The sequence below is a fragment of the Crocodylus siamensis genome, chromosome 8, assembly GCF_052110815.1.
Source record: "Crocodylus siamensis isolate JL-2025a chromosome 8, ASM5211081v1, whole genome shotgun sequence".
In the NCBI taxonomy this organism is placed as follows: domain Eukaryota; kingdom Metazoa; phylum Chordata; order Crocodylia; family Crocodylidae; genus Crocodylus; species Crocodylus siamensis.
In genome coordinates, this window is record NC_143402.1 from 53,255,242 (window position 1) to 53,279,648 (window position 24,407).

Below are 24,407 nucleotides of genomic sequence, written 5' to 3' on the forward strand. Positions count from 1 at the left end.
AAAAAATCCAAATTGAGTTGTTTTGAGACAGTCATCATGTGCTAGACCCATGGCTTGAGACATGTACGGTAAAAAGCCAGATTTAGATCTAGGTTGATGTTAACTTCTACTGGGTTTGAATTCTGTCCTGGAGTTGAAGTCTCCAGTTTTAATTCTCGCTCAGGTTTAATTATCTCCAGGGCATTATTACAGACGTTCAGTTTCTCCTGGGGAAGTCGTCGCTCTCCCAGGAGAAACCCCAAGTGTGGCAGATGTTCAGGGTTTTTCTCCCAGAGTAAAAATGGGGAAAAAAAAAAAAAAAAGAGAAAAAATGGGAAAAAAAAAATGGGAAAAAACAGAGTAAAAAAACAGGAGGAAAATAACCTAGGAAAAACCAAGGTTAAATCTCTCCCAGGAGAATGGGAGAGCGAATGTCTGTACATGCTTGAATTCTCTCCGAAGTTGAATTCTCTCCTGGGTTAGTTAGTGGGTGCCTGGGTGACACTTGCTCCTATCCCACGTTTGCCCTCTCTCTCTCATTGCTGCCACCTCTCCCTGGGGAGAATCTGGCCCCCAAAATGGCTTCTTCAGCATGTTTTTCTGTCACTTCCCTTCCTGTTCAAATATCAGTGGGTATCACTTGACCCCTTCATGGACATCATAAGAGAAGTGGGGCTGGAAAGCACCTCTAGAGATCACATTTAGTCCAGCCCCCTGCCTGAGGCAGAATCAGCTTTGTCCAAACTATCCCAGACACATCAATCATCAAACCTCTTTGTAAAACAACTGTCAGCCTTAACATGGTTAAAGCAGGGGGACCATGGCAGCCCAGAGTCTTGCTGCTGCAAAAGGTTGTTAATATACACTCAAGAGATTTCAGGCAGTGGTCTTGCCCCTGCTACAGAGGAAGTCAACCTCCTCTTTGCCCCCATCTGACCAGGGGACATTCCCTCTGCTGGCTGGGATCTCAAAGGTCCTCAAGATTCCCTGGTCTTAGCTGATCCTAAATTAACCCAGCACTAATAAACCTAGCGGTTGCTAGGGTCCCTTCTACTGCTCCCGCTATACATTACATACATTATACACTTAACTGGTTAATTATGCAATATATTTTGGCTGGCCACATTTACCCGGGTATAAAAACAGCCAACCTGCTATGAAGCTAGTGCTTGAAAATGTGTAATGACCCTATAGCTGGTTTTTATCTAGCTTTAATTGGAATGTGTAGCAGGCCCCCCTGATTAGCTCAGGCTTAGATCACTTGGCCTGGAGGGAAGAATAAGCCATACTGTTCTTGGAGAAGGTGGGGTATTGTTTGCAAGGTTAAAAAGCTATTTTGCAAGCAGTTGTCGTGCCTTTTGGGCTGTGGTTTCTCAGCCCTACAGGCCCTGATTGAATGCCTGCACTCCCAAAACAGAGGTTGCACCTCTTTGTCGGTAATAGAGTGAACGAAGAAAGGAAGTCGCTGGCCACAAGCAGACTTACAAGGAGCTGGAAATAGAAGCGTAAGACGCATGGAGACAGCCTTGGCTAGCCTCTGAAGCAGGTTATTTTAGTCTACGGGGGCCACTTGTTGCAGCACCTCGGTTTGCAGAAGCCTGGGGACCCATTAGCCATGCAGCCTCCTTGCCTCATACTAACTGCTGCCCTATCAGGCACACTCAGTCCCTGCTCTAGCTGTGGAGAGGCCTAGCTAAAGGCAAGGGCATCTTTTTGGCTAGGAGACAAGGGTGGCAGGGAATGGTACTGACACCAAATCTTTACTTGCTATAAAATCATGGAAAGAAACCCTGTTTTGAGGGGGTGGGTGTTGACACTGAAACTTGCTGATGAGAAAACCAACCTGCCAGGAGACTGTGGAAAAAGTTACAAAGAACCTGGTTCAAGGGGGATATGTGCTAACTCTGAAACCTACTGACAACTCATCCAACCTGCTAGGAAATCATGGGAAGAGGCATAAAGAACCTGCTTGAAGGAGATGAACACTAACTCTGAAACTGCTGACAACTAATCTGACCTGTTGGGAAGTTATGGGATAAGGCATAAAGAACCTGTTTTTGAGGGCATGCATGTTGACTCTGAGGCCTACCGATAACAACTCTGACCTGCCAGGAAACCTTGAAAAGAGGCAAAGAATCCATTTTGAGGGGATGAGTGCTAACTGTGAAATCTACTAGCAACAAATCAACCTGCCAGGAAATCATGGGAAGAACACAGAGCCCAGACATAGCAGTCCTCAAGGGCTGTTTACACCCAGGCGAAGGTCCAAATCTTTGCTCTTATTTGAGTAGGGGCAAAGGGCTGTACCCCACCTGCCCCTGAAGGTGGGGATGGTGTCTAGGCTCCCGGTGTCCCCTGCCATAACCTGCTAGCCCCAACTACCAGAGTGAGGACAGAACATAACCTCCCAGGCCCCCTACTCCAACCAATAGGCATCACCAGACCCCACTTGGCTCCCAGCATGAACCCACCTGACTCCCTTTCCCCCACAACACCCTTGCCACAGGTCTGTCCTGATCCCCTAATCTTTCCTGAGAATGGAACCCAGGTGTCCTGGCCCCTCTTCCCACAGCCTTGGGGACAGAACCTAGGTTTCCTGGCTCCCAGCTGCTTACCCTACTCCCAAGAGCTGAGGAAGGAACCCAAGAGTCCTGGGCCCAAGTCCCCCTTCCACTGGCTCCTAGTCCCCTTAAAAGCATTCACCACCCCCACATGCTCAGGGGCAGAGTTTGGTGACAGTGTTGCTGGGCAGGGGCGGAGTGCAGTGTGGCCACAGCGGCTGTTGGGAAAAGGCGGGAAAAGCCATTGGAGTGGGGAGGGGCTGAGGAGGAAGTAGCTTCAAGCCCACTCCCCCTACAGCAGCCTAGGGGGCAGCAGGGCCATGGCAGGGAAGGGGCAGGGTGAGGGGCAGATACATCCACCACAGTCCCAGAATGCTGTGCACTTCATGGGACATACACTCATGGCAATCGCATAGTCCCCTTCACCTCATGGGGCAAATACACAGATGACAGTCTCATTTTCACCTTGTGGGGCAGATACTCCCAGAGTAATCCCATAATGCCCTTCATCTCATGAGGCAGATGCATCCAATGGGCACTTCATAATGCCTATTACCCAGTCAGGCTTATAAAACAATTGCTATACCACAATGCCTTTCACCCTGGAGGATAACCACATCCCTGACCACCCCACAATGCCCTGCTTCCTATGCATGGAGGTGGATAAGTCCTATTTACACGCCCCCACACTCTTCCCCACACTTTTCTGTGGAGCAGGTAGAGGCCACAGTGGGTGGCGTGCCAGTCTCATCCAGTGGCTAGCTGCTAGCCAGTCTCATCCAGAGGGTGGCTAGCCACTAGCCAGTCTCACCCAGTGGCTATCCACTAGCCAGTCTCATCCAGAGGGTGGGTAGCTGCTAGCCAGTCTCATCCAGTGGGTTTTTTTCTTTTTCCATTGCTCAAAGACCTAGGCCCCAAGGCAGGGGAGCTGCTGTTGTTGGTGAAGCAACTGCAGAAAGGTACAAGAAGGGGTGGGGGGCTAGGGGGTCTGGGTGCCTGGGTTCTCTCCCAGGTTTGGGATGGAAGTGATTATAGCAGGGGGTGCTGGGAGCCTGGATGCCTGGGCTCTGTTATGGGGGGGGTCTGTGGTCTGAGAGGTTATAGTGGGAGGCCTGGATGCCCAGGTACCTGTGTTCTCTTCCAGCTCTGGAAAAGGAGTAGGGGTAGAACTGGGGGGGAGCCAGGACATCTGGGTTCGTTCTTAGCTCTGGGATGGAGATAGTGCCTGATGGGGCAAAGCAGGAAGCTGGGAACCCTGATGCCTAGGTTCTCCCCCAGCTCTGGAAGAGGGATGTGGCTTCTTCCTGCACGTAGCATGGAGGCAGACATGTGGGCCCCCCTCCTGGGAGTTCCTAGACAGAGAGGCAGATGGATGGTTGATCTCAGGGGAGATGGACGGCTTGAGCCCCATGGGGCATGTACTGACTCTCCCCTCTTTTTCTGCAGCAGGGGACCTGGAGCCCAGGATCGAGGAACTGGTCAGCAGGATCAGTAAACTGCAGCAGGGTGCGCTTGGCTGTCTGTCTGTCCATCCACCCTGCAATCCATCTCTTCATCCCTATATGCTCCCTTTTCCTTTTGCCTACGAACATCCCCAGGCACGTATGTGTGCCGCTTCCTTCACACCCTGCCCCACACCCAGCTGTCTGTCCATCCCCAGACACTCCCTCTATCCTACCCCCCTGCAGCCCCTCTCAACCATCCCATTTGGGATGGTCTGTCCCGCTGCACTCACCTTTATCTGTCCACCTTTATGCATACACCTCTTTGCCTTCTTCCTTCCCTCCAGCTCATTGTCTCTGCATCTGTCCATTTAGCTCTGCACACATATCTCTCCATCTCCATCCATCCACCCCTGCACTTCCTTCCTTCGTTCCTTCCTGGCACACACCTTTCATTCTCTTTCTCCTTCCAGCCCTCCTCCTCTACACATACCTCATTCTCTCTGCATCCCTTCATCCATCACATGCCTCATCACTATCCATCCATTACTCCATCCATCTATTCTTCACACATTTCATTCTTTCTGCATCCCTCCGTCCATCCTTCCATAACACATCGCATCATCCATCCATCATGCATCTCATTCTCTCTGCATCCATCCATTCATCCATCCTTATACCTGTCTTATTCTCTCTGCATTCATCCATTCACCCATCCGTCCACCCCTGTACACACAGCTGCCATTCCATCCATCCCTCTCTCACTCCCCCTCACCCTTTACTCTTTCCCCAGCCGAGCAGGTGCTGAGCACGGAGCTGGGTGAAGCCCGGGAGCACAGTGAAGACCTGTGGATGGAGCTGGAGGAGTGTGAGCCCCTGCCCTGCCCCCACAGTGCCCCCTGGCCTGTTCTGGGGCTCCCTGGTAGCCCCATGGTATCCTCCCTCCCCCCACAGTGCTCTTCACCTTGCCACAGGGCTGTCTCCTGCCTGCATAATGCCCCAAGCCATGCCCCTGGGGCTGTCCCCTGCCCCCACAGTGCCCCCCGCCCCTCCAGTTTCTGATCCTGTGGCTCAGGACAGAGATTTGTGTCCTCTCCTATAGTGACCGAGGAGCAGACAAACCTGGAGAACATCCACTGGCAGAAGGAAGGTGAGAACAGCCCAGATGCCTGGCCTGGGTTCTCTGGGAGAAGTATGGGCCTAGGGGAGTTACAGCAGTGGGGGCTGGGAGCTAGGATGCCTGGGTTTTTCCCCAGCACTGTGAGAGAAGTGGGATCTGGGGGTTAAAGTAAGCTAGGCTGAGAGCCCAGATGCCTGGGTTCCCTGGGAGGGAGTGGGGGCTGATGGTTTAGAGCAGGGGCAGCTGGGAGCCCAGACACCTGGGTTCTCCCCCAGTGCTGGGAGGGCAAGTTGTGCTTGCGGCTAGAGCAAGGGGATGAGAACTTGCCTGCCTGGGTTCTTCCCCAGCTGTGGGTGGGGATTCTGGGGTTTGGAGCAGGAGGCTAGGAGTCCTGATGCTGCCTGGGTTCTCTTCCCAAGCTCTGGCAGGGATGGGAACTGGTGGACTGAAGTCAGGGGGGCTGGAAGCTCGGACACCTAGGTTCTTCCCGTGGTCTGGGAAGTAAGTGGGGTTTTGGGGTTAGAGCAAGGGGGGCTGGGCACCTGGACACCTGGGTTCCGTCCTCCAGCTGTGGCAGGGATGGGTTAGAACATGCCCCCCACACATGGCTTGGGATTCGGAGCAGGTTTGGAGGTGCATGAGGTGCTGCAGCCAGGGGTTTGTCTTCCAGAGGCCTTGAGGGTGGTGCAGGTGCAGTGCCAGGAGGCTGAGTCAGAGTCCCAGCGGTGAGTTGGCAGGGGAGGAAAGAGGAATGGATGGATGGACAGACAGATGAGGGACCTTTAGGGGAATGGGGAATTTGAGCAGGGGGGAGGGAGAGCCCAGATGCCTGGATTCTTGGGAAGGGGGGGATGGGAGGTTAGAGCAGGGGGGTGCTGGGAGCCTCGATGCCTGGGTTCTGTGGGAGGGGAGTTGGGGATGGGGGACGAGAGCAGGGAGGTCTGGAAGCCTAGACACCTGGGTACTTTTCCAGTAGGGACTGGAAGAGGGGAAGATTGAGGGTCAAACATAGCTGTCACGCTTGGTGCCAGGACATGTGAGTTGTGTCCTTGACTTGGTGTGGAGTCTTGTGTTTACAGGGATGGTAGGCTCCAGGACTCCTGGGTTCTGTTTCATCTCTGAGATGGGAGTGTGTTTTACCAGTGGTGGGTGGAGACTGATTGCCTGGAAGCTTGGGTTCTTTCCCTGCCCTGGGAAGGGAGGGGTTTGGTGGGTCAGTACAGGGAGGGCCTGGGCACTGGTACACCTAGGTTCTCTCCCCAGCTCTACAGAGTGTAAATAGTTGGAGTGAGGGCAGAAGCCAGGACTTCTGTGTTTTAGCCCCACTCTGGGAGAGGCACAGAGCTTGATAAATTAAAGCAGCTGACTGGGGCCCCAGACTCCTGGGTTCTTTCCATGCCATGGCCAGCTCAGACCCTTGGCAGGGTCCCATTATGGGGTCTGATCCTCCTTCCTTCCCCCCACTGCAGCCAGCATGGCCTCTTGCAGGAGGTGCAGCAGCGCATCCAGGACCTCACCATGGGCATCCAGGAGGAGACCCTCAAGCAGAGGAAGCAGAGGTGCCACCCCTGGAGGGATGGGTCTTTAGCTAACAAGGAAGTTAGGGGCAGAAATCTGTCTCCCCAGCACTGGGAGGGCTAGTGCAGGGTGTGGTCAGGAGCGTGCATGCCTGGGTTCTTTCCTGGCTTGGAGCCTGGTGGGTTAGAGCAGAGGGGCTGGGAGCCAGGACACAGGGGTACCATTCAGCTCTGGGAATGCTCTTGGGATGGGTGGGTTAGAGCTGGAAGCCTGGGTTCTGTCCCAGCTCTAGTCAGTCTTGCATTCCTACACACACTTTAGTGCATGAGTGCATACATGGGTAAGTCCCAGATGCCTGGGTTGTGTGTGTGTGACCTGGATGCCTGGCTTGTGTGTACATATGTATGTGTGATAAACCTGGACACTGGGTTCATTTGTGTGTGTGCATGTGAGAGAAAGACCCAGATGTCTGGGTCTTTTCTGCATGAGTGGTGGGCATCTGTGTGTGTGTGTGTGTGAGCGCGCGCGCACATGTGGCAGGTGCTTGAGTCTAGTGCGTGTGTGCATGAGAGAAAGAGAGAGACTCAGGTGCCTGAGTCCTGTGCATGTGTGTGTGTGTCCTGGACTTGTGGATCGTGGGTGTGCATGTGTATGAGAGAGAGAGACCTGGACACCTGGGTTCATTTGTGTGTGTGAGACACCCAGATACCTGGGTCCTGTGTGAGTGCATGTGACCCAGATGCCTGGGTTCTCTGTGTCACAGACTCCTGTTGTGTATGTGTTTGACCTGGATACCTGGGTTAATTTGTGTATGCATTTGTGACCCAGATGCCTGGGTTCTGCGTGTGTATGTGACAGACCTGGGTCAGTGTGTGTGTTTGTGTATGTGAGACACTTGGATGCCTTGGGCTTATTTGTGCATCTGCGCACATGTGTGACCCAGACACCTAGGTTCTGAGCATATGTGCATGTATGTGTGTGTTCCCACCCAGCTGACCCCTCACTTCCTGCCATACCACATACTCCAAGGCATCTCTGGCCATGGCTGGGTACCATTACTATACCCCACAGCCACCCCCTCTCCTGCTTTCAGGCTGGAGTTTGAGCAGCAGCTGGATGAACTGATGGAAAAGCACAAGACCCTGCAGGAAGGGCATGTAAGAGACATGGGAAGGTCTCCTCATGGGGAGCCCGGATGCCTGGGTTTTCTCCCAGCACCAGGAAGGGAGTGAGGCCCAGTTAGTTGGTTGGGAGCCAGGACATCTGGGTTCTCCAACAGCTTTGGGAATGGAGTGGGGTCTGGTAGATTAGAACAGGGTGCTGGAAGCCTGGACACCTGGGTTCTCTCCCCATTCTGAGAGGACAGGGAGTCAGTCTGGTGAGTTTTCCCTGGGTAATTAACCCAGAGTTAATTAACTCCCCCTCTCCTCAGACCATGGATAAACTAGCTGTTGAGATCCAGAACATGTCAGACAGCCAGGAGCAGCTGCTGAGAGAAGGTGAACAAAGGGGCACTTGGCATAATGCTGGCCTGAGGGGTCTGTACAGCACTCGATGCCTCCTGATCCTGGCCTGGGGGGTCTGTACAGTGCATGGTACCCCTAATACCAGCCAGAGGGGGTGTGTGTGGGGGGTCCTGTACAGCACCTGGCATGTCCTGTGACACCCTCCCCCCCACTGGCCCAGATGAACTGATCCAGGCCAAGCTGATGCAGTTGCAGCAAAAGCTGGATGTGCTGCCCCAGGCTGGGGCTGGGAACAGTGAAGAGAGGAGGTTTCTGAAGAGCCTGGAAGCCAGTGCTGCCCTGTGAGTGCCTGGGTTCCCTGGGAGGAAAGAGGGACTGGTGGGATTAGAGCAGGTGGTCTGGGAGCCTGGAAGCTTGTGTTCTCTCCCAATAGGTATCAGAAGTGGGGAAGATTGGGGGTCACTTTGCCCCCCAACCTAGATCCCAGACACCTGGATTCTGTTCTTGACTGGGTGTGGAGTCTTGTGTTTTACTGGGAGGGTAGGAGCCAGGGCTCCTTGAGGCCACTGCATCTTGGAGGCAGAAGTAGGGGCTGGGAATGGGCAGGGGATGGGAGCCTGGATGCCTGAGTTCACTGGGTTGGTGAGAGCAGGGGGGACTAGAAGCCTGAATACCTGGGTTCTCTGGGAGGGGAGTTGGGGTTGTGGGGTGAGAACAGGGGGACTGGAAGCCAGGACGTCTGGCTTCTCTGGGAGGGGAGTGTGAGCTGGGGGGTGGGGGGTGAAAGCAGGTGGTCTGGACACCTGGATGCCTAGGTTCTGCTCTGTGGCTTGACCAGAAGGCAGTTCTGGCCCCCCATATACAATGCCAGATGTGGCACCCCGGCGGCGGGGGGCCTGGTGCTCACTCCCTGCGCTTCCCCAGAGAATTGTTGCAAGAGGAGAACCAAGGTGCCTATTCCCAGTTGGAGGTTGCCACCCAACACCACTGCCAAGGGCTGCAGCGATGCAACCGGTGAGGGATGCCTGGGTTCTGTCCAGTTCTGGGCGGGGAGTGTGACCTGGAAAGTTAGGGTGGGGCTGGGAGCCCAGGCACCTGGGTCCTTTTCAGCTCTGGGAGGGAAGTTGGGCCTGGTAGGTTTGAGCAGGGGGGTTTGGAGCTGGGACACTTGGGTTCTCCCTAGCTCCAGGAAAGGACTGTGGCCTTGGTGGGTTGGAGACCTGGGGCTGGGAGCCCAGATGCCACCTGGGTTCTGTCTGAGTTCTAGGAGGGAGTCAGAGAGCAGAGGGGCCTGGACAGTTGGACACCTGGGTTCCCTTCCAGCTGTGAGAGCTAGGGTCTCCTGGCAAAATCAGGCTGCAGCCCTGGTGGCCAAGCCTGGCAGCTACCCTTGCCACATCCCACCTAGGGTGGAGTGAGGTGGGATTGGCTCCTCTCCAGAGGTAGATGCATTCTCTAATACTCGCCCCTCTCCCCCTTCCAGGCTGAAGGCGGAGCTGGAGGGCCAGGGGTAGAGGAACAGCACCAGCCAGGCATGTGGGCTGAGGATTAGGGGGGGATGGAAGAGTAGATCCAAGGATGTGTATGGGGACGGTCAGAGGGATGGAGGCATAGGGTGGAGGGATGTGTATGGGGATGGATGGGTGGATGAGGTGATGGGAGGGAAGGATACAAGGGTGTGTATGAGGGGGGGATGGAGGAATGATGTTTGTAGGGCAGGTGGAGTGATGGTTACAGGTATGTGAACAAGGACGGATGGATGAATACAGGGGTGTGTATGGGGACTGATGGAGAGATGGATGGAAGGATATAGGGGTGTTGTATATGGATATAGAGAGGGAGGGATGGATACAGGGTGTGTATGGGGATGGATGGGGTGTGGAGGGATGGATGTGGCGGGTGTTTGAAAGGTATGGATGAGTGGAGGATGGGAGGGAGGGAGGGAGGAAGAGTGGGATGGATGGATGCGTACACAAGAGTATGTATAGGGATGGGGGGGATGGACAGGGAGGGATGGATACAGGAGTATGTATGGGGATGGGGGGATGCCTGGACACGGGTGTGCATGGGGATAGAGGGACGGATGGATGGATGAGGGTGCAGGTGGATGGAGCTGTGGTGGGCAGGACCTCCTCTGTCACAGGCCACCAAGGAGGGCAAGCCCAGTGCTGGGCCCCGTGAGCTGGGTGCCTGTTCCCTGCTGACTCCCTCACATCTGCCCACAGCTGGCACCCAGGGACAAGAAGGTGGCTGCGTGACACCAGGATGGCACCCTACGTTGGAGTGAACCCCCATGTCTGGGCATTTGTCCTTCCTCCAGCCTGGTACCAATAAAGCCATCACCCACCCATCATCTTCTCATTCATGATCTGGGCAGGAATGGGAAGGGTGGAGAGCCCCGACACCTGGGTTCTCCTTCTGCTCTGGGAAGGGAGTGGGGCATTGGGGAGGGAGAGCTGGCAGGGCTGGGAGCCTAGACACCTGGGTTTTTGGGGAGGGGAGTGGGGGTTGAGCATCTATCCCCATATACTCCTCTGGATCCATATCCATCCCCCCCTTCATCTATATCATACCCTTGGAACCAGAGATGACCCAAGCAGGGTGCAGCCTGTGCGGGGGCCCTGCCCCTGCACACCCAGACGCAAAGAAGCTGGCAGTGGATTTTGGGGGTTGGGGGTTTCCGAACAGCCGGATGTGAAGCCAGCAGCAGCAGCACTTAGTTGCTGCGACTGCTCTGCCCAGTTCTGCAGGGGCACCCCAAAGTGCTGGGCCCAGGGTGGTTGCCCCAATTTTCCCCATGCCTAAGGACAGCCATGCCAGGAACCATCTCTTCATCCATCCCTAAACATGCCCCTCCCCACATACATTTGCATCTCTAGCCATACGTCCTTCCCCATATACACCCCATGTCTCCATCCATCAATCCCTCCTTTCCCCACACTCCTCTGTATCCATCCCTTCATCCATCCATCTATTCCCATATACAACCCCAATCCATCTCTCTGTCGCCACACCCACTCTATCCCTCCCTCTATTTACCCATCCATCCTTCCCTGCAGACACCCCTGAATCCATCCCTGCCCTCAACCCATTTATTTCTCTGACTCAATCCATCCAATCCGTTGGGTAGCGGTCGATTCAACGTGCCTGTCACTTGACATAATCAAAGATGGCCGCCACACTGAGAAGCGGAGCGCTTCTGCTGGGAGGAGCGGCCATTTTGGAGGCGGGCACCCTCTGGGGGCGGCCACCCTGAACCTGGTCCCTTAGCCGCCCTTAGACCTCGGCCATGTTTGAAGAGGGCAGATGAGCGACCAGGCGCTGGGTGATGATCAGTAGAGCGGTTCGAGGCAGGCACGATGACCCGGAAGCGGAAGTAGTGCGGAAGTCAGCGCTTCCTCCGTGACCCCTTGTTTTGTTGGTGCCTCGCAAAACAAGGGAACCTCAGCGGCCAGCTATGGTGAGTGGGTCCCGGACACCTGTATTGTGTGGGTGCGGAGAAGGTGCGGAGAAGGGCTGGGGGCTCGGACGCCTGGGTTTTCTGGGTGGGGGGGATCTCAGACACCTGGATTCCTGTGAAGTGGGGCGCTTGGAGCCCGTTTGCCTGGGTTCTTGAGGGGAGGTGTGTGTCGGACACCTGGGTTCTCAGGTGGGGGGTCGGAGCAGGGGAATCTCGGACACCGGGGTTCCCTGACCCTGCCCCGCCCCCAGGACAGCGAGTTCTCGGACGCGGAGCCGGCTGGGGCGAGCGAGGAGACGCGCTCAGAGAACGGGGAGAACGCGCCGGTTTACTGCATCTGCCGCAAGCCCGACATCAACTGCTTCATGATGTGCGCGGGGGCGGGGCCTGAGCCACGTGGGGCAGTAGGGAGCGGACCTTGAGCCTGGGGACGGGGACTGAGCGAAAGGAGGAAGGGTTGTGAGGGTGGAGACGGGGTCTGAGCCTGGTGCGGGCATGAGGATTGGGGGCAATGTCTGCCTTGAGGGGAGCCTGTTTGGGGGCAGGCCCTGCCATGGAGGTGGGGCTTGTGCCCTTGGCTGTGGGGGTGGGGGCGGGGCTGGAGCCATAGGGTTGGGCCAGAGATGTTGGAAATGAGTGGGGTGCAGCCTGTTCCATGGGGATAGGTTGTGGGGTTGGGGGCGGGGCCTGTGCCATTGCAGGAAGGACTGTGGGGTTGGGGGGTGGGTGTAAACCAAGGATTAGGATGGGATCAGGGACTTGGGGTGTGGGGCAGTGGGCTGGGTGGGGGGCATGACCCCGGCAGGGTCTCACCTCCTGCTCCTCTATTTCCCTGCCCCCCATAGTGGGTGTGACAACTGCAATGAGTGGTTCCATGGTGACTGCATCAATATCACGGAGAAGATGGCCAAGGCCATTCGGGAGTGGTACTGCCTACAGTGCCGCGGTGAGGGGCTGGTTCTTTGGGAGGGCAGTGGGGGCTTGTGGGTTAGAGCAGAAGAGTTGGGAACTGGGATGCCTGGATTCTTTTGTGGGGGGAGTGAGAGTAGGGGGGGCAAGGAGGCCTTGGCGCCTGGATACCTGGATTCTCTAGGAGGTGACTGGGAATTGGAGGGTGAGAGCAAGTGGGGCTGAAAGCCAGAGGCCAGGGTTCGCCCCCAGGTGGAGGAGGAGAGTTGGGTCTGGCAGTTGAGAATATTGGCTGCTGGAAGCCCAGGTGTTTTTTTGTTCTCTGAGAGGAGAATGAGAGCTGGGAGTGTTAGAGACAAGGGGTGCTAGGAACTTGGATGCCTGGGTTTTTTCTGGGGGAAGCTGGTTAGGTTGGATCAGAGCAGCAAGGGCTGACCCAGACTCCTAGGTCTCGTTTTCTCCCCCAGAGAAGGATTCATCACTGGAGATCCGGTACCGTCACAAGAAGTCAAAGGAGAAGGAGCGGGACCATGAGCGGGACCGACCTGATAAGGATGATCTGCGTAAGAAGGCCCAGGAGCTGGGCATGGACCAGGCCCGTGGATCCAAGGTGGGGGCAGGGCTAGAGGTGCAGCCTGGCCTGTGGAGGTGCAGCCTGGCACAGAATGACCTCCCAGCATCTTCTAGGTGCTTGCCATGGAACTTTCTGCGCCGCCCCCCCCCCCGGTTCCATACCTGGACAGGATTCAATGACTAGCTCCAACTGCCATCCAGGCCCTGGTTGGTGGGTGGAATTAAGGGGGTAATCCCTGGCCAGCCTCTGATTAGCCCCCTTAGCTTTCATGCAATTGAGGAGCGAGAAGTTAAGGGTAAGCCCTGGTATTGACTCTTTGATTCATTGCCTTATCTGGCATTAGACTGGTGGGCAGTGTTAAGGGGAAACTGTGGTTGTGTCCTTGATTGGCTGCCTTATCTGGCATCTGGTTAGTGGGCAGAGGTAGGGTGAGCACTGGTCAGTCTCCGATTGGTTCCTTTAGCTGTCATGTGATTGAGTGGATTTAAGGGTATACCCTGGGCTTGGGTCTCTGGTCCCTTATCATACATCTAAGTCGTGGGCAGAGTCAAGGGGAAGCTCTGGCCAGCCTTTTTAAGTGGATATGAGATAATTGGCCAGAGTTAAGGGTAAATCTTGGTCTTGGGTCTGTGATTGGTCCCCTTGTCTGGCATCATATTGGTGGGCAGAGTTAAGAGTAAGCCCTGGGGATGGCTGTCCTGGCCCTTATTTTTCTATTGGTTGGACAGAGTTATGGGTAATCCCTGGCTAGTGACTCTAATTTCCTTATTTCATGTCTGATTGCTGGGTAGGGTTAAGGGTAAGCCTTGGCTGGCCTCTCTGATTGATTTGATTGGTTTCATTATCTCATTCAGTTGGTGGACAGTCAGAGAGCCACCCCTATGGTTTTCCCTTAACTCTGCCACCAATCAGATATGAGATAAAGGAATCAACAACATTGTCCAGGGCTTATGCTTAATTTAGCCCAATCAGAGGCGAGATAAGGGACCAGTCAGCCAACCCTGGGGTTTACCTTTTATCAGTCGGATGTGAGATAACAAGCCAAAGGTAAAGGCAAGCCTTGGCCAGCCTCTTTGAATGGTCCCTTATGTGTCACTCCATTGGTGGAGTTAAGGGTAAGCCCTGGCCAATGTCTCTGGCCCATTATTCCTCATGTAATTGGTCAGCACAGTTAAAGGTAAGCTGTGGGGTTTCAGTCTCTGGTACCTTATCTCACATCTGAACATCAGGCAGTGTTGAGGGCAAATCCTGGCCAGCTTCTCTGGCTCGCTTATGTCATCTCTAATTGGAAGGCAGCGTTAAGGGCAAACCTTGGTCAGCATCTCTGATTGGCTCCCTTCTCTCTTACTTGATTGGTGGACAGAGTTAAGAGTAAATCCTAGGGTCGGGTCTCTGCATGCTCCCTTATTTTGCATCAAATTGGGCAGTGTTAAGGATAAATCTTGGGCCAGCTCTTCAGATCGGGTCCCTTATCTCTCATCCAGTTGGTGGGTGGATTTAAGGGCAAACCCTGGCCAGCCTTTCTGATTGGCCCATCATTTCACACCTGATTTGGTAGGCAGAGTTAAGACTAAGCCCTGGGGTTATGTCAGATCCCCATCCCAGCTCCCCTGCAAGTTGATGGGGGAAGGGGGTGTGGTTGGGGGATGCCTTTGGTTCCCACATATGACTCCTCTCCTTCCCCTGCCCTTCAGCAGCAGATCAAGCGGTCAGCCCGCATGTGCGGGGAATGCGAGGCCTGCCGGCGCCCCGAAGATTGTGGTCACTGTGACTTCTGCCGTGACATGAAGAAGTTTGGGGGCCCCAACAAGATCCGCCAAAAGTGCCGACTGCGCCAGTGCCAGCTGCGTGCCCGGGTGAGCATCATTGTGGGGGGGGGGGGGGGTGCATTCTGGGGATTGTGTGGCCATTCCACCTCAGAGCTGGCTGCGTGTTGGCCCCAGGTGTTTCATAGTTGGTAGTATCGGAAGGGACCTGAGCAGATCATCAAGTCCAACCCCCTGCCATGGCAGGAAAGAGTACTGGGGTCAAATGACCCCGGCAAAGTGTTTGTCTAGCCTCCTCTTAAAGACCCCCAGGGTAGAAGCCAGCACCACTTTGCTTGGAAGTTGGTTCCAGATCCTAGCCGCCCTGACAATGAAGTAGCGCCTCCTGATGTCTAATCTGAATTTACCCTCTGCCAGCTTGTGACTGTTATTTCTAGTCACTCCTGGTAGTGCTGGGGGGAACAGGGACTCCCCCAATGCATACTGGTCCCCCCTGACTAGTTTGTAAACAGCCACTAGATCCTCCCTCAGCCTTCTCTTGTGGAGGCTGAACAGGTTCAGGTCCCTTAGCCTCTCCTTGTAGGGCCTGCCTTGCTGCCCCCTGATCATGCGAGTGGCCCTCCACTGGACCCTCTCCATGTTGTCCACATCCCTCTTGAAGTGCAGTGCCCAGAACTGGACGCAGTACTCTAGCTGCGTGTTAAGGCCACTGTTTCTCGGGCCTCCTCCCCAGAGCTGGCTGTATCTGGGGGCTGTGTGTGACTGATGCTCAGGGCTTCTTTCTAGAGCTGGCTGCATCTAAGGGTTATATGTGGCTGTTCCATCCCAGAGCTGGCTGCATCTTGGCTGTGGGTGTTGTGCAGCTTTTTCTTAAGGCTTTTCTCCACAGCTGGCTGCATCTGGGTATTATATGCAGCTGTTGCTCGGGGGTTTTCCCCAGAGCTGGCTGCATCTAGGTTTTACATGCAGCTGTTTCACCCCAGAGCTGGCTGCATCTGGTTGCCATGTGTGACAGCTGTGCATCAGAGCTGACTGCATCTCAACCCCAAGTGTTATATTTGGCCATTTTTAAGGACTCTGCCCCAGAGCTGACTTAATTTGTGTGTCATATGTGACTTATTTAGGGCTCCATCCCAGAGCTGGCTGTATCTCAGCATAGCAGGTCTGGGCCCTGGGAGTAGCTGTGATGCCCCTGGTGGCAGTGCAGCTCCTGCTTTGCTCTGACTCTCTGGGTCTCCCTTTACCTCTCTCCTGCCATACCTTGACGTAATTAGTTAAACAGGGAAAAAGAAGCTGCCTCCAGGCTCTAGAATGGGCTCTTACTTGCTATCAGTCTATGCACTAGTGTAGTAATTGCCTTAAGAGCTCATTTTATGGTCCCCAACCTTTCCTACAGCCATACCCATACCTTGCAGGTGTTATAGCTTAGTCACTCTCCTTTTCTAGGGCCTCGGCCTGTCTGGCTCTTACCCCTTTTGTTCTTACTGGGTCTTCTAGCTTGGGCCTGCCATGCTGGATCTATTTTCTAGGCTCCAGCCCTTGTGTTGTCCTTCATGACCTTGGGCTCCGGCTCTGGTTTCACCGCTCTTGGGTGCTGATTCCACCCCTTGAGGCTGTGGGCCCCTGGCTCCAGTTCTGCCTCTCAAGGGTTGTGGGTCCTAGGCTCTAGTCTTTACCCTATTCAGGCATGGGTTTCTCTGCCTATGTCTCCACCCTGCTTGGGCATTGAGTCCTCTTGCCCTTACTCCAGCCTGCTCAGGCACTGGGAATGAGCTCCCTTGGCTTCAGGCCATTACCAGCACTCAGCTTTGGCCCTCTTGGCTGCTGTTTACCTGCAGTTTGAGCCTGGCCCCTGGCAGGGGCTCAACCACAACCCCATGCCCCTCAGGCATAACTGGGACCTCCAGTCTCCCTCGATAGGCCCAAGTTAAGCCACTGGTGTAAACTGTAATGAAAAAGGTAAGCCCTCAGGCTAAAACAAACTAGAAACATCCTGGCTGCATAACAAAGTTCGGCTTTTTACAAGCTCTTAATTCTTTATTCATGGTCTGCTTGGTAGTGGGGTCCCCAGCAGTCTCAGCCACAGTCACTGCAGTGTAGAGCTCCTTCCTTGGTAGCCTGCAGTACTGAACTGACCCCAGGCCTCAAGCCCTGAGTTTTTTATATGCTGCCTAAGCCCTGCCTCTTCTGGTCATGTGCATCTACAGACACAGGTGTTCCCCTTCTGTGCCCGATGAATCTCCTGCTCTCCCTGTTAGGCTTAGCCCAGCTGCCTGCAGCCCTTTACTCAGGAGCTGTCTCCCTGTCTACCTTGGCACAGTTTGCTGTTCTGTCTTCACTCCCTGGGTGAGTTGACCTCCCTCTGGCAGCCAGCTCATTAGCAGCTACCTCGCTTCCTAGTTGCTAGTCCTCTTTCATCCAGCTCAGTCTGCTACGGTTTTCTCTTAAAGTAAGAGGAGCCTTCTGGCTCCCTGTTAAGTTTGGCCCTGGGAGTTACATGCAGCCATTTTTAGGGCTCTGCCCCAAAGCTGGCTGCATCTCTGCCTCAAGCATTATATATGGCCATTTCTTAGGGCTTTGTTCCAGAGCTAGCTGCAATGGGGTATTATAGTTAGTCATTCCCCTGTCCCCGACTTGGCTGCATCTTGGGCGTAGGTGTTATACGCATGCATTCATCAGGGTTCTGGCCAAGATCTGGCTGTATCCGGGTATTATATGCAGCTGTTCCACCCCAGACGTGACTCTGTTTTGGCTGTGGGTGTTATATGTAGCCTTTCCTCAGAGCGTTGCCCAGAGCTGGCCATATCCCAGCAGTAGCATCTCTCATCCAGGCCTTTCTCTCTCTTCGCAGGAATCTTACAAGTACTTTCCAGCATCGGTAAGTTTGTCCCGCCACTCTTGAGAGGGGCCCAGATACCTGGGTTCTCTGCCAGGGGAGTGGAGGCTGTAGAGGTGTGAGAGCAGGTGGGGCTGGGAGCCTGGATGTCTGGGCTCTTCTCTGAGAGGGGAGTGGGAGCTGGGAGCTTGGAATGAAAAGGCCTGGGAGCTCAGATGCCTGGGTCCTGCCCCTGACTGTGGCCTGCTCCCTGGCTCTCCCCGCGTGCGGGGCCGGCAGCTACTGCGGGGCCGGGATGACAACCTGCACCTGCTGAAGGAGCAGCTGGAGGCGGCCACCACCCCTGAGCCACTGTCAGACGAGGAGCTGCCCATTGACCCTGATCTCTACCAGGAGCTGTGTGCCGGTGCCTTTGATGACCATGGTCTGGTGAGTCCTCTTTTGCCCTGTTCCACTCCAAAGCTGGTTGCTTTCACCTGGAGTGGTGGTATATGCAGCTGGCTCTCAGTCATTCTACCCCAGAGCTGGTTGCATTTGAGCCAAGGTGATGGCTGTTTCTGTATCATTCCACCCCAGAGCTGGCTGCATCTTGACTGGGGCTGTGGGTGAGTGGTGCTGCCTTAGTTTGGAAGGGGGGGGGGGCACATGTCAGCTACCAGGGGGAGTCCCCCCACGGCCAATCTTGCAGCAATGCAGGTGCCACTGGCTGGGGCAGTGGCATATGTGGGTGTCTTTCAGGTATTCTACCAGAGAGCTGGTTGCATTTCATGCTGGGTGGTGTTATATATGGCTGTTTCTCAGCTGTTCCACCCCGGAGCTGCTGAATCTTGACCTGGTTGGACCCCTATTCCTGCCTGCCAGGAGCTCTGTGGGCCTCTAGGCTGCTGTTGGCAGGGGTGGGGGGTGGTTAGTAACTCTGTGGTTGTTCCCCAAGCACCTCTGTGGTACAAGGGCTTTTCTAGGCCCCTGGGAACAGTCAGTGCTATGGTTGGGCTAGTACTGCTTCCTGTTGAGGGCTCCATGGGCCTCTCTAGGCAGCTGGAAGTTACCTCTATTGTAACCCCCCCCCCACTGCTGCCTCCCAGAGTCTCCGTTGGCTTCTCTAGGCTGCTGGGAGGCCTGAATTCCTGCTTTTGTCTGCCCCCCCCACCCAGCCATGGCTGAGCGACCCTGAGGATGCCCCATTCTTAGACCCTGTCCTGCGCAAACGAGCAGTCAAGGTCAAGCACGTCAAGCGGCGGGAGAAGAAGTCGGAGAAAAAGGTTGGAACCTGGATGCCTGGGTCCCATCCCTTATCTGGGAGGGAATGGAGGTTGTGGGGGTAGTTAGAGTAGGGGGACTGGAAGCCTGCGTTCTTTCCCAGCTCTGAGAGGGGAATCGTGTGGGAGAGAGTCTGGAGAGTTAGGACAGCAAGGGTGGGGCTGGGAGCCCAGACACTGTGTCTCATCTCAGCTGTAGGAAAGTGAGGGGGACAGTGGTTAGAGTAGGGAGGGGTTGGGAGGCTGGACACCTGGGTTCTTTCCCTGCTCTGGGAGAGGGGAGTGGAGACTCAGGGGTTAGAGGAGGGAGGAAGTCCAGATTCATGGGTTCTTTCCTACCTTTGGGAGGGGAGTAGGAGCTGGTGAATTGAAGTGGGAGGAGAAGTTGGGGGAGCCCAGACACCTGGGTTCTATCTCGACTCTGGGAGGGACAAGAGGCTCTGGGAGTGGGCTGGAGCATGGGAAGGACCCAGGTGCCTGGATTCCCTGCTTCTGGGATATGCTGTAGGATCATTGGTCTGGGTTTGGGGCTGTGGGGGAAGTCTGGATGCCAGGTTCCTTAGTGTCTTGGCAGAGGCTGTGGTGGGGGGGAGAGGGGGAGGCCAGAGGGAGGGGCTTCATACTGACTCTGTCCCCACCACAGAAGGAGGAGAAGTACAAGCGGCACAAGCAGAAGCAAAAGCACCGGGACCGGGCACGGCACCTGGAACGTCCAGACACCAAAGACCCAGCTGCCCTTGCTCAGTGTTTGGGGCCTGGCTGTGTCCAGCCTGCCCGGCCTGCCTCCAAGTACTGCTCTGACCAGTGTGGCATGAAGCTAGCTGCCAAGTAAGCCCTGCCCCCCCAGTTCTGGAGGCCCTACCCTCTCTGGGGAGCCCTGCCCCCCTGACATGGGAGGTCCCTCCCCCTCTAGGAAAGCCCCCCCCCCATCCCCCCCCTTAGAGAAGTCCCCACACTCCTTCGTTCCCCTTTTTACATCTATCTCTTGTTCCTTCCTTCTGTAGGGGGAGCTGTGGGGGTGGGCACTCCACCTGGCTTTGAGGATCCCTTGGATCCCCCTCCATTAGCTAGCCCAATGTCCAGCTCCTGATGTTTCCCCCTGCCCCTTCTCCCCCAGCCGAATCTATGAGATCTTGCCGCAGCGCATCCAGCAGTGGCAGCAGAGCCCATGTGTGGCTGAGGAGCATGGCAAGAAGCTGCTGGAGCGCATCCGGCGGGAGCAGCAGGGCGCCCGGCTACGGTTGCAGGATATGGAGCGCCGCTTCCATGAGCTGGAGGCCGTCATTGCCCGGGCTAAGCAGCAAGCTATCAAGGAGGATGAGGAGGTAGGTGTGTGCCTGGACACCAGGGTCCCTTGCCCAGGATATGTGGGGGGGTGAAGGCTGTAGGGTGAGAGCAGGGGGTCCTGGGAGCCCAAACACAAGGGTTCTCTGGGAAGGGAGGAGGAGCTGGGGGCTTTGATCAGGTGGGGCTGATCTCAGATGCTTGGGTTCACCTTCCATTTTTCCGTCCCTCCCCACCTCCGCCAGAGCAACGAGGGGGACAGTGAGGACACGGACCTGCAGATTTTTTGCGTCTCCTGTGGGCACCCCATCAACCCTAAGGTGGCTCTGCGCCACATGGAGCGCTGCTATGCTAAGGTACTCTGCCTTCTGCATTATACTTGGCTGGTCCAGCTGCTGCACCCCAGAGCTGGCCGCATCTCAGCCCTCCCTGTGCAGCGTTGTACCTGGCCATTCCCCAGCCATTCCAGCCCAGACCTGGGAGCATCTCAGTGATCCCCATGCAGTGTTCTCAGCAGTTCCACCCCACAGCTGGCCATATTTTCAGCCTTTTCTATACAGTGTTATACTCCTGTTGTTTCCAAGTTGTCACACCTCAGAGTTGGCTGCATCTCAGCCCTCTGTATACAGTATTATTATTCTTAGCTGTTCTCTGGGTGTTCCATCCCAGAGCTGGCTGCATCTCAGCCTTGCCAGTTCAGCATTAAACTCTGCTGTTCCCTAGTCATCCCACCCCAGAGCTGGGCACATCTCAGCCTTCCCCATGCAATGTTATACGCAGGTGTTCCAGCCCAGAGCTGGGCACTTCTTTGCCTTCCCAGTGCATTGTTATATTCAGCTATTCCCCAGCCATCCAATCCCAGAGATGGGCAAATGTTAGCCATCTCTGTGGTAGTGCTGCATTTGGCCTGTCCTCAGCCATTCCACCCAGAGCCAGTTGCATCTTAGCCCTCCCTACATGGTATTATGCTCAGCTGTTTCCTAGCTGTCCTACACCCCAGAGCTGGTTGCATCTTGGCACTTGGCAAAGCCCCTGTAAGGTGTCACTTCCACTGTAACCCCCACTTTTTGCTCCCTCTCCTCTGCAGTATGAGAGCCAGACGTCCTTTGGATCCATGTACCCCACTCGCATTGAGGGGTAAGTGGGGACCCTTAGGCTGTGTCCAGCATATTTTTTTTCCCAAGGGCTATGTGGATTCCAGTTGTCTGTCCTCCCCAGCTGCTCCTGTCCCACCAAGCCCATACTTTTGGTTCCTACCTACACTACAGTGTTCCCCTCTCTACTGCTTCTCACTTCTTCCTTTCAGATGCCTGGGGGTTCTCTGGGAGGGAAACAGGAGCTGGGAGGTATGACCAAGGGGAGCTGGGAGCCTGAATGCCTGGGTTCCCTTGCTGATCCCATGGAACCCCTCATCCATCTGTCCCCTCTCTCCATGTCCCTAGGGCCACCCGCCTGTTCTGTGATGTCTACAACCCCCAAAGCAAGACGTACTGCAAGCGGCTGCAGGTGTTGTGTCCTGAGCACTCCCGTGACCCCAAGGTACAGGATGGGGAGCTGAAGGTTGAAAGTGAAGGGCACCATAGGGGGTGGGTGGGTGTGTGTATGCATGTGCGCGGAGGGTGCTGTGGGTTGGTAGTGAGGGCCACTGCAGAGCCTTGGTGGGGGGTCAGGAGTGAGGAGGCCACCATGGGGCTGGGGGCAGCAGAGGCCTGTGTGGGGTGCAGCACTGGTTGAAAGGTGAGCAGCAGAGGTTGTGGTTGTGGGGGAGGTGGGGTGACACTGGGGGTTGTGGGTGGGGCCAAGTGGGGTGTGGGTGGGGCTTAATAGATTTGGTGTAGAGGAGGGGGGAGTGTGGCTGTTGCAAACCTGTAGGCAGGGCCTGGGGTGGGCTATAAGGGAGGGTGAGGGAGGGAGGGAGGGGGATCATTGGTAGGGCCTGGAGGTGGTAGGTGGGCCAGCAGTTCACTGAACCTCTCCCTTGTCCCCCTTCCTGCTCCCCCCAGGTGCCCGCGGATGAGGTTTGTGGGTGCCCACTGGTGCGGGACGTCTTTGAGCTGACAGGCGACTTCTGCCGTGTGCCCAAGCGCAAGTGCAACCGGCACTACTGCTGGGAGAAGCTGCGGCGTGCAGAAGTTGACCTGGAGCGTGTCCGTGTGGTATGGCCAACTGGGGTGGGAGAGGGGCAGGGCTTTGGGAGTGACTGTGTGGTATGGACCACTTGAGGGGCCTGGCCTGAGAGTCAGGTGGTATAGCCCAAATGGGGCCTGGGATTGGCCACTTGGTAGAGCCCACATGGGGTGGGGGGAGGTCTGGGGATAGTTTGGTGATACAGTCCATGTTGGGGGTAGGCCTGGGGTATGGCTTTGTGGTGCAGCCCACAGGGTTAGCAGGGCTGGTGGGGGGGATATCTATATGGTATGGCCCAGATGAAGGGTGGGGCCAAGGGCACAATTTTGGGGTACAGTTCACATGTAGGGGCAGGGGCTGAGGATGGTCATGTGGTACTGCTCATGGTAGGGGTGCTTAGGGTACAGTCTGCCTGGGGGTATAGGGCCTTGGTTTATGGGCCTAACAGAGGGTGGGACCCAGATTATGGTCGCTTGGTATGGCCCATATGGGGCATACAAGTGGTACAGCCCACAGGGGCCAACGGTTGGGTCTGGTGTAGCCATTTTGTCTTGCCTAGGGGGGTGAGGCCTGGATGGCAGCTATGTGGTACATCCCATAGTAGGGGCTAGAGCATACACACTTGATACAGCCCACGGGGCAGGAGAGCAGGATCCTGGGCATTCACCCTCCCTCCTCCCTTCACAGTGGTACAAACTGGATGAGCTGTTTGAGCAGGAGCGCAATGTGCGGGCGGCCATGACGAACCGGGCGGGGCTGCTGGCACTCATGCTGCACCAAACCATCCAGCATGACCCGCTCACCACTGACCTGCGCAGCGCTGCCCGCCGCTGACTGTGAGCTCGGGGTGGGGGTTGGGCACGGGGAGGGGGCACCAAAAACATCTGCCTTCTCTTCCCCTCATAGCTATCCAGGGCTGCCCACTCCCACCCTCCACCAATAAGCCTCTGCCAACTCCCCACAGGCCCCTGCCCTTCCCCCCATGCACCACTGCCCACTCAGATCTGGGGCCTCTCTATGCAGTGTTATAGTTAGCCATTCCACCCCAGATCTGGCTGCATCTCGGCCCTTGCTTTGCAGTATTATGTTCAGCTGTTTCCCAGCAGTTTCTCCCCAGAGCTTGGCTACATTTTGGCCCTTGTTATGCAGCATTCTACCTGACCACTCTTGGCTGTTTTACCCCAGAGCCAGCTGCATCTTAGCTTTCCCTTTTGGTGTTATGCTCAGCTGTCCTACCCCAGAGCTGGCTGCATTTTTCCTTCTCACATATGTTGTTACACTTGGCTGCTTAACCCCAGTCAGCCATGTCTCAAGCTTTGCTATACAGTGTTATACTCTACTGTTCCCAAGCTGCTCCACCCCAAAGCTAGCTGCATCTCAGTTCTTGCTATGTAGTATTGTACTCAGCCATTCCCAAACTGCTGCACCCTGGGGCTAGCTGGGTCTAGGGCCTTGCTATGCAGCATTATGTCTAGGCATTCCTCAGATGCTGCACCCTAGAGCTTCACTGCATCCTGTCCATCTCCATGCAGTGTTATGCTCTGCCAGTCCCCAGCTGTTTCACCCCAGAGCCAGTGGTTCTCAGCCCTCCATCTGGGGTATTAAACCCATCCATTCCCATCTGCTGCACTCCAGAGCTGCCTGCATCTTGGTTCTCCCCATTCAGTATTATACTCAGCTAATTCCTAGCTCTTCCACCCCAGAGCTGGCCGTATTCCAGTCCCAAGACCCTCTGACACCCTTCTTTCTTTCTCCCCTCAGGGTCCCTGCGAGGTGATGCCGGGTGCTCGAACAGCTCTGGTCCTTTATTTTTTTTAACTCAGTTTTTCTTTATACTTTTTTGTTCTCTTCCTTTCTTACAAAATTTGAATAATAAAAAAAAGAAGTGGTGGTGGAGTCTGAGGGGGAAGCAAGGCCTTCCCTTATCCCTACCCCAGGCTTAACTGGGGAGAGGCATGAATGACTACTGTTGCCCTATCCTTGTCTCAGCCATAGGAAGAGCCTGAGCCAGGATCCTGCTCTTCCCTGTTATGTGGGGACAGATTCACAGCCCACGGGATGGAGGGGCAGGTATATGCCCCCATCACCTGCACTCTGGGGGGAGTG

The 24,407-nt window shown here is 55.5% G+C and overlaps 2 protein-coding genes across 5 annotated transcripts; both read left to right on the forward strand.

The window, feature by feature from the left end:
* Window positions 1-112: 112 nt before the first annotated feature.
* LOC149858569 (synaptonemal complex central element protein 1-like) lies at window positions 113-10,436 on the forward strand. The gene is made up of 13 exons (XM_090058968.1): window positions 113-2,242; window positions 3,987-4,046; window positions 4,776-4,850; window positions 5,085-5,132; window positions 5,773-5,827; window positions 6,076-6,138; window positions 6,572-6,661; window positions 7,714-7,777; window positions 8,053-8,119; window positions 8,307-8,427; window positions 9,011-9,100; window positions 9,570-9,618; window positions 10,312-10,436. Exons 1-12 carry the CDS (start codon window positions 2,182-2,184, stop codon window positions 9,598-9,600), a joined length of 825 nt encoding a protein of 274 aa, XP_089915094.1. The 5' UTR covers window positions 113-2,181; the 3' UTR covers window positions 9,601-9,618; window positions 10,312-10,436.
* A 936-nt stretch (window positions 10,437-11,372) lies between these two features.
* CXXC1 (CXXC finger protein 1) lies at window positions 11,373-24,265 on the forward strand. 4 transcript variants are annotated; one of them, XM_090058991.1, is made up of 16 exons: window positions 11,373-11,546; window positions 11,798-11,916; window positions 12,392-12,492; window positions 12,923-13,065; window positions 14,727-14,885; window positions 17,647-17,673; window positions 17,911-18,060; window positions 18,786-18,893; window positions 19,534-19,718; window positions 20,008-20,215; window positions 20,420-20,530; window positions 21,262-21,311; window positions 21,617-21,713; window positions 22,178-22,330; window positions 22,989-23,137; window positions 24,063-24,265. In XM_090058991.1, exons 1-15 carry the CDS (start codon window positions 11,544-11,546, stop codon window positions 23,133-23,135), a joined length of 1,761 nt encoding a protein of 586 aa, XP_089915117.1. In that variant the 5' UTR covers window positions 11,373-11,543; the 3' UTR covers window positions 23,136-23,137; window positions 24,063-24,265. The 4 variants fall into 4 exon arrangements, with proteins under 4 accessions (XP_089915117.1, XP_089915116.1, XP_089915118.1 ...); XM_090058990.1 differs by having other exon boundaries at window positions 11,374-11,546; window positions 14,724-14,885; XM_090058992.1 differs by having other exon boundaries at window positions 11,376-11,546; window positions 14,724-14,885; window positions 17,950-18,060.
* The last annotated feature ends 142 nt before the right edge of the window (window positions 24,266-24,407 follow it).

Excerpts from the sequence above, each read along its gene's own strand:
- LOC149858569 (XM_090058968.1), top strand. The coding sequence starts at position 2,182 with ATGGGAAGAACACAGAGCCCAGACATAGCAGTCCTCAAGGGCTGTTTA. Across the intron at positions 2,243-3,986 it reads CTGTTTACACCCAGGCGAAG|CAGGGGACCTGGAGCCCAGG; the intron begins GTCCAAATCTTT and ends CTTTTTCTGCAG. Across the intron at positions 7,778-8,052 it reads AGACCCTGCAGGAAGGGCAT|ACCATGGATAAACTAGCTGT; the intron begins GTAAGAGACATG and ends CCCTCTCCTCAG.
- CXXC1 (XM_090058990.1), top strand. Across the intron at positions 14,886-17,646 it reads AGTGCCAGCTGCGTGCCCGG|GAATCTTACAAGTACTTTCC; the intron begins GTGAGCATCATT and ends CTCTCTTCGCAG. Across the intron at positions 21,714-22,177 it reads AGCACTCCCGTGACCCCAAG|GTGCCCGCGGATGAGGTTTG; the intron begins GTACAGGATGGG and ends TGCTCCCCCCAG.